The 14,197-nt window shown below is 58.4% G+C and overlaps 2 protein-coding genes across 8 annotated transcripts in view; both read right to left on the reverse strand.

Annotated features, from left to right (window-relative positions):
* The window catches only part of ELMOD3 (ELMO domain containing 3), a 14,541-nt gene extending 10,185 nt beyond the window's left edge, over positions 1-4,356 (reverse strand). Inside the window, exons 1-6 of one of the 4 annotated variants that reach the window (XM_078855259.1) lie at positions 3,947-4,356; positions 3,067-3,221; positions 2,366-2,476; positions 1,795-1,864; positions 808-870; positions 281-378 (exon numbers count right to left, since the gene is read on the reverse strand). In XM_078855259.1, the coding sequence (XP_078711385.1) occupies positions 281-378; positions 808-870; positions 1,795-1,864; positions 2,366-2,464 (330 nt within the window). In that variant the 5' untranslated portion in view covers positions 2,465-2,476; positions 3,067-3,221; positions 3,947-4,356. Of the gene's footprint in view, positions 1-280; positions 379-807; positions 871-1,794; positions 1,865-2,365; positions 2,477-3,033; positions 3,222-3,946 lie in introns of all 4 variants that reach the window. The other 3 variants (XM_078855260.1, XM_078855258.1, XM_078855261.1) reach the window with 3 other exon arrangements.
* Positions 4,357-5,445: 1,089 nt separating this feature from the next.
* FBXW4 (F-box and WD repeat domain containing 4) overlaps positions 5,446-14,197 on the reverse strand; it is a 47,545-nt gene continuing 38,793 nt past the window's right edge. For all 4 annotated transcript variants that reach the window (XM_078855266.1, XM_078855265.1, XM_078855264.1 and 1 more), the window contains 2 exons: positions 6,814-6,955; positions 5,446-6,314 (listed from right to left, as the gene is read on the reverse strand). In XM_078855266.1, coding sequence (XP_078711392.1) covers positions 6,204-6,314; positions 6,814-6,955 — 253 coding nt within the window. In that variant the 3' untranslated portion in view covers positions 5,446-6,203. The remainder of the gene's footprint in view (positions 6,315-6,813; positions 6,956-14,197) is intronic.

A 14,197-nucleotide genomic window follows, 5' to 3' on the forward strand; every position in this document is an offset into this window, starting at 1 on the left:
TACATACACACACGCACACACACACAACAACAACAACAACAACCGCCATTCGCCACTAAGTGGCGGTGACGTCACCACGACGCTTGTGCCAGGCCATGTGCACCCCGAGGCCACGTGAAGTGTCGAACGTACACACACACAAGTACACACACACACACGATGGCGCTCGCTACAAGCACTTGCCCCAACAGTCTCTTAAGGATCTCTGTCGCTGTAGATGTGTGCGTGCGAGGTTACGCTGCGGTGGTGTGGTTATGGTGCGTGGTGACGTTGTGGTTACGGAGTAGCGGGAGAGGTCGGCCGTCTGGAAGTGGTGCAGGGCCTCGCTGAAGGAGATGGGAGGCGTCTGAGTGAGCGCCTCCGCCCCCGCTCCTGCCACTGCTCACACACAGACAAAGGTCCCCCGTGTAGCCTTTCACGGACTGTCGGGTAAAGGGCTGTTAGCGAGCACCTGTGAAGGCCGGCAAGGCGCATAAGAGGGCAGATCGCCAACACCACGCCCGGCCGCCTTTGTCTCCCCAGTGCTGATGTTTGACGCACCGCATCAGGAACTCGTTTAAGACTCAGTCGACCTCGGGGAAGCCACTGTTATTAGTCGTGAGCAGGAATCGAACTCGGGTCATCGGGCATGCACACACGCACCTTGACTCATCGGCACCTCGACTAGATGATGGGGGTAATGATGATGATGATGTAGGTTGCTCTCTGCTGATGTGAAGGGGTCAAGCTGATGTTGATGATCTGAGGATGAGTGATGATGTGACGAGGGTGTATAATGATGCGTGATGATGTGACATGATGTGTCACCTGGCTGAATCGTTTCCACTGCTGCCCACTCATTCTGAGCCTGGATCAGATCCTCCATCTCCTCTGTCCACCCACACACAGAAAAAGACAAAGATCCCCCATATAGCCTTAATAGACTGTTGACGCAAGTGCTGTTAATGAGCACCTGTGAAGGCCGGCATGGCACACGAGGGGATATTTGACCAGCACTACATCCGGCCGCCTTTGTCTCCATAGTGGAGATGTTTAAAACAGGCTGAGTCGACCTAGGGGAGGCCCAGGACGGGTTCAGATAATCGTCACTGGTGTTGGCCGTGAGCAGGAATCAAATTCGGGTTGCTGGGTTTGTAACGCAGCGCGCCGACCGCTCCATTGCCACCGATGTTAGTCGTCACTGAAATGTACTAATTCATAATCATCACTTATTTATTCAGGAAGGTTACACAGAGTTCGAGGAATAATTTTCAGAAGGGTCCTGCCTACATGGGGTACTTATTTTAAGATCGTTTCAGCCAATTAATGATGATTCGAAGCTTTCGTGACTGCAGGAATTACTCTTTGGTTATTTCGGTAAAGTCACGTAGAAAATAAAATCAAATAATAATAGAATACGACGTTTCGGTTGCAACACAAGCAACCATCATCAGGTAAGAATGAATGATAAACCACAGACACAGGAACAGTGTAGGCAGACACACATGCTTGGTGTGTCTTTGTGTGTGTCTCTCTCTGCATGTGTGTCTGCCTATGCTGTTCCCGTGGCAATGCGATGGTGCGGTGCGGTAGTGCGGTGTGGTAGTGTGGTAGTGTGGTAGTGCGGTGTGGCAGTGCGGTAGTGCAGTAGTGCGGTGCGGTAGTGTGGCAGTGCGGTAGTGCGGTAGTGCGGTGTGGCAGTGCGGTAGTGCAGTAGTGCGGTGCGGTAGTGTGTGGCAGTGCAGTAGTGTGGCAGTGCGGTGTGGTAGTGCGGTGTGGTAGTGCGGTAGTGCGGTGTGGAAGTGCGGCGCACACCTGCTCGCGGTGTGCGCTCTGTCTCCACAGCCAGGCTCTGGAGCAGCCCGTTGTGTTTGAGAGCGGCAATCTGCGGTGCAAAAAGACAAGAACCCCCTGGGTAGCCCACCACGCCTGGCCGCCTTTGTCTCCCCAGTGTTTGCACACCACACCAGGTATATGTGGGTTTGTGTGTACCCGTGTGTTGAATCGATTGAATTGTGGGGAGTGGTAGTGCAGCGGTTAGCGCACTGCGCTAACAAAACGGCAACCCGAGTTTGATTCCCGCTCATGCAAACACCGGTGGCAATAATCTTAACCGGTCCTGGGCCTCTCCTAGGTCGGCTCAGCCTCAAATAAGTACCTGGTACGGTGTGTAAAACATTGTCATTGGGACAAAAGGCGTGGTGCTCGTGTGCCGAGCCGCCATTCCCAGGTACTCGCTAACAGCACTTGCCCCAACAGCCTGTGTGGAATCCGGGCCAGATAGCCGTGAGGTCTCCCGATGCGTAGTGCAGAGCGCTAACCGCTAACCGCTAACCACTAACCACTAACCGCTAACCGCTGCGCTACCGCACACACAGAACCTCACCGGCACGCTCTGCGTCTCCGCCTTGCCGTCGTGTGACAGGGCCGCTGCGTCTCCCTCCGCCATGTGCTCCGCTGCGTCTCCCTCCGCCATGTGCTCCATCGCAGCCCAGAGCTGCGTGCAGGAGAGCCAGCAGACAGACGAGTGGAGAGGGGAACAAGTGGGCACTTGAGCAAATTAACAAGTGACCAGGTGGACAAGTGGATAGGTAGGCAGGTGGGCGACTGAGAAAGTGGTGGTGAGTAGGCAGAAAGGTGGGCATGTGGAGAGAGAAATGTGCGGGTAAACATGTCGATGAGCACGTGAATAGGTGAGCAATAGGTGAGCAATAGATTTAGTTCAGTTAATGTATTAGAATTTACCCTGTGAGCCATTCGATTTGGGTTCAACCGCAACAAACAATAACAATCATGATACAATACAGATACAAATTTTAAGTATAAATCTATACTAAATACAAAACAATCGGGCCAAACCAAGCCCCTCTAAAACTTACTAAAACAATGGTATATAAACAACGTAAGTTTTCCCAACACATGTAATTAAAAGTTTACAATAGCGACACACACAACACACATCACTAAACCTAGCATCCCTCGCTAGCTGCATAAGTCAATCCATAGGTGAGCAGGTGAGCAGGCGAAGCGGGGCACAGGTAGAGAACCCCACACCGAGGCACTTGGAGGAGCGTGCCCACCGCCCACCGAGTGACGCGTGTTGACGGAGTCGCTCGCAGGAGCCCCCCGTGGGGGCGGGCCGCCGTCTCCTCCGCAGGGGGTTAGAGGTCACGGAGGGGTCCCGCACGAGGGAGGCGGTGGGGGGTCCGCACGCTGGGGGTCATGACCTCCTCACCTCTGCCCTGTTGGACGCAGGGGATAAGACGCATTTCGGCTGCTCACCTGATCTCATGCGCTCTTACCTATACCTCACCTCCATGTCCTTTCACACAGTGGGTGGGATATAGGGAGTGATACACGAGGTGACACAGGGAGTGACAAGAGTGACATGTGGAGTGACACACACGGGGAGTGACACACACGCGGAGTGACACACACGCGGAGTGACACACGTGGAGTGACACACACGTGGAGTGACACACACGTGGAGTGACACACGTGGAGTGACACACGTGGAGTGACACACGTGGAGTGACACACGTGGAATGACACACGTGGAGTGACACACGTGGAGTGACACACACGGAGTGACACACACGTGGAGTGACACACACGTGGAGTGACACACACGTGGAGTGACACACACGTGGAGTGACACACACGGGAAGTGACAACGGCCGTAATCCGCGATGGCTCCCGGCCGTTCCCATAGCAACCGCGGGCGCGCAATGCGCGGGCAGAAAGCGCCTCACGGCCCCAATGGCTGCTCGAGCGCCTGCTTGGCCAAATGCGTGGCTGACTGAGTGGCTGGGTGAGTGGCTGAGTGAGTGGTTGACTGAGTGACTGACTGGCTGACTGATTGAGTGACTGACTGAGTGGCTGAGCGAGTGGCTTCTTGCCCGCTACGACAGTGACTGCCCAAACTCAGTCGCCCCACCGCCCCCCTCCAGCCACCGTTCCACGTTACCTCCTCCACCTTCTTCCTCTTCTCGCGGCACCGCCGCCGCGGAACCTCGATGCCCTTGGTCCCCCTCCTGGTCCCCTCCTGGTCCCCTCCGGTCCCTCCCGCGAGTTCGAGCCGCTTCGGTTCGCGGCCCCGCCTGAGGAGCCGCACTGATTTACCCACAGTGCCCCGCGCGCGCGCACGCGCCTGGTCAGAGGTTTCTTGGGCTTCTGCGTGGCCGAGCGGTAACGCCGCCGCCCGCAGGGCACGGGGACCCGAGTTCGATTCCCACCTTCGGCAATTATCATTATTTAGTTGTAGCTCCAGTCTTAATCAAGCCACTGCTGGATGAAGTCCTCAAGCCTCTCCCTGTGTGTCTCTCCCCGTGGTCGCGTGGAGTTTTCTCCGGGTCCTCCGTTTCCCTCCGCATTTAGAATTTAGTCTTCGACTGCTGCTATAAATTGCCACGTAATAAGCCGCTTCTTTGGGCTATCATTTGTGGCCAGGTCGAGTCTGGAAAATAACTTTGTAGATCAGCGGGTCATGCCTGGTACAATAAAATAATAGTTTAGTTTTCGAGCCAACGCCACCCCTCACTATTTTTCAATGTACCAATTGTGTTGTCAAAACTTTAGGCCGAGTAGACCTACAGGAGAGGCAATATCCTCTAACATTGAGATTTACAAGTTACTGCTGATGTTCGATTGAGGAATTGAACTTGTGTTGTTTGTGTTGTAGTGCATTGCGTGTGTCAGATTGCCCGAGAGGCACACACACAAATTCACCGTCACATCAACTCATTACAGAAACACTCACACCATCACCCTCACCACCGCATCAGCACACTCGCCAACAATCACCAGCACTCTGAAACACTCACCAGCACTCTGAAACACTCACCAGCACTATCACCAGCACACACACCCAAGACAGTAATAACACCATTGGAACCTCCTTTGCCAGTAGCAAAATATGATCATTGGTGTATGGTGTAAATGCTTACCCTGAGCATTCATGGTGTAAATGCTTTACCCCGAGCTCTCATACTCTGATGGTGCATTGTCTTTGAGTTGTGCGCCTTTTGGCGTCATCTGGTCCAACACCATGTGAGACTAGGCTCTAAGGAAAGCTGTCTCGGGTGTGGACCAATCAATTTCAAGGACAGTGCATACATGATCAGAGTTGTGTTTTTTGTTTGCATTCCGACTGCAGGTATTGTGATCAATGCAAACATGACTCCTTGTAAAAAAAGGTGTCAGATTTGTTGCCAGATAGAAGGGTAAAAAAACAATTATCACAGTCGCAACACTCTCTAAAACTCACCATCACACATACCCCAACACTCACCAACGCCATAACACTCACCATCACACTCTCACCATACCAGGCACTCACCATCATCACTCTGCAACACTCACCTGGACACACGAGGACAGGCACAGAGCAAGTACAACTCTCAACATCTTTACTCATCCCCACGCACTCCCTGCCCAGAGACACGACCCCCTTGCCCAGAGCCCCCTACTGTGACCGCCCCCCCCCCCCCCCCATTGCATGCAGTTCCAGTCAAGACGCTACGCGGGGTCACGCACCCTGGGAGGCAGGAGCAGGGGCACGGCAGATATGGGGAGACACGGGGAGACTGGGAGACACACAGAGGCAAGGAGACAGACAGAGAGAGGAGGGGGTAATGGAGACACGAACACACCGGGAAGACATGGACAGGAGACACCGTCCCGCCAAGGCGTCCGAGAATCAAATAACAGCCTCAATATTTCCCCTGCCGCCACCACCACCGAAGCGAGGGGAGCAAGGAGAAGTGGGGGGGGGGGGAAGCAGAGGCAGGGCGAGACGAACAGAGTAGAGGAAGCAGGCAGGGAGACAGGTGAGCAAGGGGGGTGAGAACCAGCAGAGATTGATAGAGGTGAGGCTGGGAAAGCGACAGAATGAGAGGCAAAGAGACAGGAGGGGGCAGGGAGAGCGGACCAGGGAGGAGACTGGAGAGGCAGGGAGGTGGAAGAAAGCAGGGAGAAGCAGGGAGATGGGGGGACAGGGAGATCAGAGCTGTCAGGGAGAGTGAGAGACGAGGAGAGGCGCGGAGGGAGTCAGGATGAGAGAGAGAGAAGGGAGAGCCGGCAGGGGGCGCCGGGACACCAATTTGCGACGAATTTCCACGCGACTCCTCGGTGTTAAGGCATCGGCACCGAGGAGCTTCGGCAACTCAGATGCAGGTGCGGGGGCCCAGTGTCGTGTCCAGGTGTTCCAGGTGTTCCAGGTGTTGTCAGGTGAAGTCCAGCACGCACACCTGCGTGGCGACGGCCACGTACAGGCAGCGCGTGCTGAAGCGGAGGCTGTACACGGGGCTGCTCACAGGAGACGCCAGGTTGAAGGTCTACGAATGGGGACACGCAGAGACACGCGGAGACACACGGGGACATGGAGACACAGAGACATGGGGCACTCTCTATTGCTTCTACAGGACGTTCATTCACAAGATGGTGACATCACCCAAACTCTCAAGACAAGCGAGCGGGCTTGGGCAGGATGAGTCACAGCTAGAGGGATGATGCCCATTCGTCAAGAACAACAACGCAGTGGCAGCCTGTGAAGAGAACACGTCCAGAGAGGACGTCGACCGAGGAGATGGAGCGATGATGGAATCAGCTCGTGTGTCAAGGAGCAGGTGCCGGGTGGGTCGCTGCATCGGAAGAATCGTGAGAGGTGGCGGCGGCGCCTTCACCATTGGCGCGGTGCGGTTTATTTTGGCGCACATAAACGCCGCCGGGGCAATGAAGGCCCACGTTCGATGGGGACCTCATCATGGCCGACGCTGCCGCCGCCGATGACGACGCCGACTAACGAGCGAGGAGACGCCGTCGTCTCGCAGGCACCTGCAGGCAGCGGTGGTGGCGCTTGTCCCAGAGGCGCACGACTCCGTAGTGCGCCGAGCCGCTCGCCACCATGTGGTTCCCGTCGGCCTGCAGGCAGTAGAGGGCGCTGTCGTGCGGCTCTTCCCACTCGCGCACACACTGCCTGCACGGGGGGGGGGGAATGGGGGAGGCACGGTGGAGTGAGGGGGGCACGGGGGAGGGGGCAGAGATCACAGGGGGATAAGGGATCAGAAAAAGGTGGAATATGGACGTTGGGTCAGACACGCCGGGTCGTACGCGCTGGGTCAGTGACAAGGGGTCAGATACAGGTCACGGGGTCAAAGACAAAGATCCCCCGTGTAGTTTAACACGTAGGCTTTCGCGACCAATATCATCCATAAAAGAGGTTTTTTGGGTTAGATCGCGTATGGCTTTTAACAGACTGTTGGAGCAAGCACTGTTAGCGAGTAGCAGCGAGTAGCACCTATGGAGGCCGGCACGGCACACGAGGGGGTGGGTGGCCAGCACCACTCCTGGCGGCCTTTGTCTCCTCAGTGCTGATGTTGACACACCGCACCAGGTGCTCATTTAAGGTTGAATCTATCTTGGTTCGAATATTCGCCACTGCCATTGGTCGTGAGCGGGGATCGAACTCGCTGGGTCCTTAGCGCAGTGCGCTCACCGCGACCATTCCGGGGTCAGACACGCGGGGTCACACGCGCAGAGGTCAGACACGCGGGGTCACACACGCAGAGGTCAGACACGCGGGGTCACACACGCAGAGGTCACACTAGCAAAGGTCTGACACGCGGGGTCACACACGCAGAGGTCAGACACGCGGGGTCACACACGCAGAGGTCAGACACGCGGGGTCACACACGCAGAGGTCACACTAGCAGAGGTCAGACACGCGGGGTCACACACGCAGAAGTCAGACACGCGGGGTCACACACGCAGAGGTCAGACACGCGGGGTCACACACGCAGAGGTCAGACACGCGGGGTCACACACGCAGAGGTCACACTAGCAGAGGTCAGACACGCGGGGTCACACACGCAGAAGTCAGACACGCGGGGTCACACACGCAGAGGTCAGACACGCGGGGTCACACACAGAGGTCAGACACGCGGGGTCATACACGCAGAGGTCAGACACGCGGGGTCACACACGCAGAGGTCACACACGCAGAGGTCAGACACGCGGGGTCACACACGCAGAGGTCAGACACGCAGGGGTCAGACACGCGGGGTCACACACGCGGGGTCACACACGCAGAGGTCAGACACGCAGAGGTCAGACACGTGGGGTCACACACAGAGGTCACACACGCAGAGGTCAGACACGCGGGGTCGGGCACGCACGACGGGACGCTCGGCCACTCTCGCGTGCCCCTCCCCCCCCTCCCCGGGGGCCGCGTCTGCCCCATCACCGCTGCTGCCCGGCACTCGACGCCGCGTATCTCGCAAATTCCAAAAATTCCGCGGCATGTTTCCCCGTAACATCACCTCGCTCCCCGAGCTCGCTCCGAGGAGGAGGAGGCGGCGGCGCCATCGCACGCCGCCTCAAGGCGCTCCGGTTCAATACCCGGCCAGGATCAACTCTGTAAATCGTCCACACCTCGTCGCCACCTCTTTCCACGTCCTCCGGAGGTGTGGAGGACCTACGAGCTCTCCCCAGCACCCAGTGTATCATCATCATCATCATTAGCCACAGAAACACAGCGGTGGTCTTTGCATGGAGGTGTGTGTGTGTACTTGGTACGATGCGGTAATATCAGCCCTGGGGAGACAAAGGGGGGTGGATGTAGCCCCTCGTGTGCCGGTGCTACTCGCTAACAGCACTTGCTCCAACAGCCTGTTTCGAACTACACGGGGGATCTTTGTCTTTATATGTTTGGCTGTATTCGTGTTTCTGTTTGACTGTAGGTGTGTGTGAGCCCGAGTTCGATTCCTGTTCACGATTATCTGAACCGGTCCTGGGCCTCCCCGATGTCAACTCAGCCTCAAACGAGTACCTGGTGCAGTGTGTAAACATTTCCACGAGGGATACAAAGGCGACCGGGCGTGTTGTCGGCCACCCACCCCCAAGAGTACGTTGAGGCTATACGGGGATCTTCGTGTTCGTACGACACGCGGCAAGGCGGCGGTGGTGAGAGCATTGCGCTACAAACCCGGGGACCGGATTCGGGGCATGCGGCCACCATCATGAGCAGCACGCGGGATCCGAACCGGTCCCGGCCCCCTCCCCCACTTCAACGAGCGCGGGTCCCGTCGCGCACCACCCCGCCCTTCACTCGCTCTCACAACCCCTGCCCTAACAGCCTGCGTGCGTTCGTGTGTGCGTGTGTGTGTGCGTGCACGTTAATGAGCGTGGCTGCGGTGGGGGCTGGGTGGGAGTGCACGCCGACTTGGGGGAGCGCGGGGAGGGCGCAGGCTGGGGCGGGGGGAGGGGGCTGGGTGGGGCGGGGGGAGGGGGCTGGGTGGGGCGGGGGGAGGTAAAGCACGGAACGTCAGGCGCTCGCTGCGTGTTTCCAGCTGAACCCCCCCCCCACCAGCGCTGCTCCCACGGGGAGGAGCGCAGGTGGGGGGGGGTCGTGCGCAGGCGGCACGTGCTCACACCGCCTTTGTCTCCCCGGCGCTGATGTTCACACACGCCGCATCGGGTGCTCATTTTAGGCCGAGTCGACGTAGGGGGAGGCCCGAGATCGGTTCGGATATTCGCCGCTGTTTATTGGCCGCGAGTGGGAATCGAACTCGGGTCGACGGATTCGCAGCGCGGAGCGCTCACCGCTGCGCTACGTGTAGCTCATATAGGCAAAGGAGTCCACACACGCACGTGTGTGTCCCCTTGTAGTACACGCGGGCACGTGTGTGTGCACACGCACGTGTGTGTGTGCACACGCACGTGTGTCCCCTTGTAGTACACGCGGGCACGTGTGTGCACACGCACGTGTGTGTCCCCTTGTAGTGCACACGGGAGCGAGCGCGCGTGCGTGTAAACTACAAGGGCAAGTCCCACTCTGCGAGCAGAGAGAGAGCAGCTCCGAGGAAGGGAGTGGGGGCGAGGGGGGTGGAAGGGGGGGCGAGAATGGGGGGGTGGAGGGGGGGCGAGGATGGGGGGGATGGAGGGGGGGGCGAGGGGGGGGTGGAGGGGGGGCTGTTTCCCACGGCCGAGCAGGGCGAGGTGTGGCGGGAAGGAGAGGAATGCGAGGGGCGTCCAGGAGCAACAGAGAGAGGCTCCTGCCCTGACGCGCGCCGATCCGGCCGCACCACCGTGACACACAAAGACAAAGATCCCTCGTGTAGCCTTAACAGACTGTTGGGGCAAGTGCTGTCAGCGAGCACCTATGAAGGGCGGCACGGCACACGAGGGGGTGGGTGGCCAGCACCACGCACCACCGCCTTTGTCTCCCCAGTGGCGATGTTCACACACCCCCACTGAGTACTCATTTGAAGCCGAGTCGACCTAGGGGAGGCCTAGGACCGGTTCAGATACTCGTCACAGGTGTTGGCCGTGAACTCGGGTCGACAGGTTCGTAGCGCAGTGCGCTAACCGCTGCACTTCCGCTCCCCACACTCCCCTCGAACCCTGGACTCGCCCACCACCCGTTCCACGCGACCTTGGTTCCACGCGACTCCGAGTTCCACTCGACATCTGGGGCAGGCGACCACCGCGCTTCGGGGCCACTCCACACAGATCGGTTGAGAAAACCTGAAGTTGCGTTTCATTATGAAGTTAAACGCGGGCCCCCATAATTATTTATGTATGACTCCTACTGCTGCTGCTGCTGTTGCCGAACATCTCACAATGAGGCCTGGAACACGGACATCGCGCCTCCCGCACTCGGGCGCTTCCTGTCATTGTGCAGCGTGACCCCGGCTCGCCGCCACGGGGACCAGGCTCGAGATGGGGCTGGGGTGTGAGTTGGGGGGTGGGGGGCTGAGGGTGTGATTCCGGCTGAGAGTTGTGGGAGCGAGCGGTGTGAGTAGGGGGGCTGGGATGTCAAAGTTGGGAGAGTCTCGGGGAGAGTTGGGGGAGTGTGGGGAGTCGGGAAAGAATTGGGAGAGTGGGGGGCGAGGGAGCCGCAGACGTGATTTGTACATCGCACTATCTGTATCTGTGTGGAAAAATGCGAGCGCATTTGCAGGGAGCTCGTTTGTAGGGGGTGCGCGGTTACAGGGAGCTCGGTTAGTGAGCGTGGTTGTAGTGAATGTGGTTGTAGCGAGCGTGGTTGTAGTGAATGTGGTTGTAGTGAATGTGGTTGTAGCGAATGTGGTTGTAGCGAGCATGGTTGTAGTGAGCGTGGTTGTAGTGAATGTGGTTGTAGCGAGCGTGGTTGTAGTGAATGTGGTTGCAGTGAATGTGGTTGTAGCGAGCGTGGTTTTAGTGAATGTGGTTGTAGCGAATGTGGTTGTAGTGAATGTGGTTGTAGCGAATGTGGTTGTAGCAAGCGTGGTTGTAGTGAATGTGGTTGTAGCGAGCGTGGTTGTAGTGAATGTGGTTGTAGTGAATGTGGTTGTAGTGAATGTGGTTGTAGCGAGCGTGGTCGTAGCGAGCGTGGTTGTAGCGAGCGTGGTTGTAGTGAATGTGGTTGTAGTGAATGTGGTTGTAGTGAATGTAGTTGTAGCGAGCGTGTTTGTAGTGAATGTGGTTGTAGTGAATGTGGTTGTAGTGAGCGCGGTTGTAGTGAGCGTAGTTGTAGTGAATGTGGTTGTAGTGAATGTGGTTGTAGTGAATGTGGTTGTAGTGAATGTGGTTGTAGTGTCTGCTAAAGGGGCTGGAGGGTGCGGGAGGAGGCGAGGGGGGGGCGGAAAGGTAAATCGGGGGCCGAGGGAGGGGGTACGTGGGGTGTAGGGGTGGGGGCTCTGGAACTTCATCCAAACGCGACGGGAACCCCTTGGCTGCCTGACCTCCCCAGTGCAATTCACACGGCGCTGGCCAGACCCCCCCCCTCCTTACGGCCCCCCCTCTCCCCGTCCCTCATCCCTCCCTCCCCCCCAACACTGCACCACCCCCTCTCCCTCCACGTAAACTCCCAGCGCAGATGTCTTTCCAACTCACTTTTACAATAGGCGTGAACGCGTACCAACATACACACACGCACATATTCACTTACATGTACTCGCACGCATACCAACACACACACACTCACCAAGGCGTGCACACCAACAGACCGAGATGTGCGCGCACACGCAACAACCAACACCACAGACTCCAAGCATAATCCTAAAGACACCCAGCCTGCAATTAACACCCTCCCATCTCCCAGGCAAATCTGGCCAGCACCCAGCATTAACAACCCAGCACCCTACACCACCACCCTGCACCACCACCCAGCACCACCACCCACCCCCACCACCACCCAGCACCCTGCACCCACCACCACCCTGCACCACCACCCAGCACCACCACCCAGCACCACCAGCACCCACCACCACCCTGCACCCACCACCACCCAGCACCACCACCACCCAGCACCCACCACCACCCAGCACCCACCACCACCCAGCACCCACCACCACCCAGCACCACCACCACCCAGCACCACCACCCAGCACCACCACCACCCAGCACCACCACCACCCTGCACCCACTACCACCCAGCACCACCACCACCCAGCACCCACCACCACCCAGCACCACCACCACCACCCTGCACCCACTACCACCCACCACCACCACCACCCTGCACCCACCACCACCCAGCACCACCACCACCCTGCACCCACTACCACCCACCACCCCCACCACCACCACCCTGCACCCACTACCACCCACTACCACCCCCACCATCACCACCCAGCACCCACCGCCACCCTGCACCCAGCACCACCCTGCACCCACCACCCACCACCCTGCACCCACCACCACCCTGCACCACCACCCAGCACCACCACCACCCTGCACCCACTACCACCCAGCACCACCACCCAGCACCACCACCACCCAGCACCCACCACCACCCAGCACCTACCACCACCCAGCACCACCACCACCCTGCACCCACTACCACCCACCACCACCACCACCCTGCACCCACCACCACCCAGCACCACCACCACCCTGCACCCACTACCACCCACCACCCCCACCACCACCATCCTGCACCCACTACCACCCACTACCACCCCCACCATCACCACCCAGCACCCACCGCCACCCTGCACCCAGCACCACCCTGCACCCACCACCCACCACCCACCACCACCCTGCACCACCACCCCCACCATCACCACCCAGCACCCACCACCACCCTGCACCCAGCACCACCCTGCACCCACCACCCACCACCACCCTGCACCCACCCTGCACCACCCTGCACCCACTATCACCCACCACCCCCACCACCATCACCACCCAGCACCCACCACCACCCTGCACCCAGCACCACCCTGCACCCAGCACCACCCTGCACCCACCACCACCCACCACCCCCACCACCACCCTGCACCCACCGTCACCCTGCACCCACTACCACCCACCCCACCCGCACAATACGCTCAGACGTTCAGCGTTTCCAAGTGAAGGTGTCGGTGGCAGTGAGTTGTGAATGACAGCAACTGCAATGGACACACGCACGTACAGACACGGACCCCCATACAGCCTTTAACAGTTTGCCGGGGCCAGCACTGTTAGCGAGCACCTATTAAGGCCGGCTCGGTACAAGAGGGGGTGGGTGGTCAGCACCACGCCCAACCGACTTCGTCTCCCTAATGTTGACACACCGCACACAACCGACTCGTTTAGGGCTGCGTCGACCTAGGGGAGGTTCAGGACCGGGTCAGATATTCGCGACTGTTATTGGCCGCACGCGGGAATCGAACTCGGGTCACCGGGTTCGTAGTGCAGTACGCTAACGACTGCGTCACCGCTCAGGCACACACACGCACACAAAAATCCCCCGTATAGCCTGAACAGACTGTTGGAGCAAGTGCTGTTCGTGAGGACCTATGAAGGCCGGCACGGCACTCAAGGGGGGTGAGTGACCACCACCACGACCGGCCGCCTTTGTCTCCCCAGTGGTGATGTTTACACACCACACCAGGTACTCATTTAAGGCTGAGTCGACTTAGGGGAGGCCCATGACCGGTTCAGATAACCGTCACTGGTGTTGGCCGTGAGCGGGAATCGAACTTGGGTCGCCGATTGCGTAATGCAACGTAGCGCTGACTGCCACACTAAAGCTCACCACTCACACCCACACACACACACGTGTACACACGCACACACGTGTACACACACACACACGTGTACACACACACACACACACGTGTACACACGCACACACGTGTACACACACACACACACGTGTACACACACACGTGTACACACACACACGTGCACACACACACACACGTGTACACACGCACACACGTGTACACACACACACACGTGTACACACACA

This window comes from Lampetra fluviatilis, chromosome 4, assembly GCF_964198595.1.
Source record: "Lampetra fluviatilis chromosome 4, kcLamFluv1.1, whole genome shotgun sequence".
NCBI classification, from domain to species: domain Eukaryota; kingdom Metazoa; phylum Chordata; class Hyperoartia; order Petromyzontiformes; family Petromyzontidae; genus Lampetra; species Lampetra fluviatilis.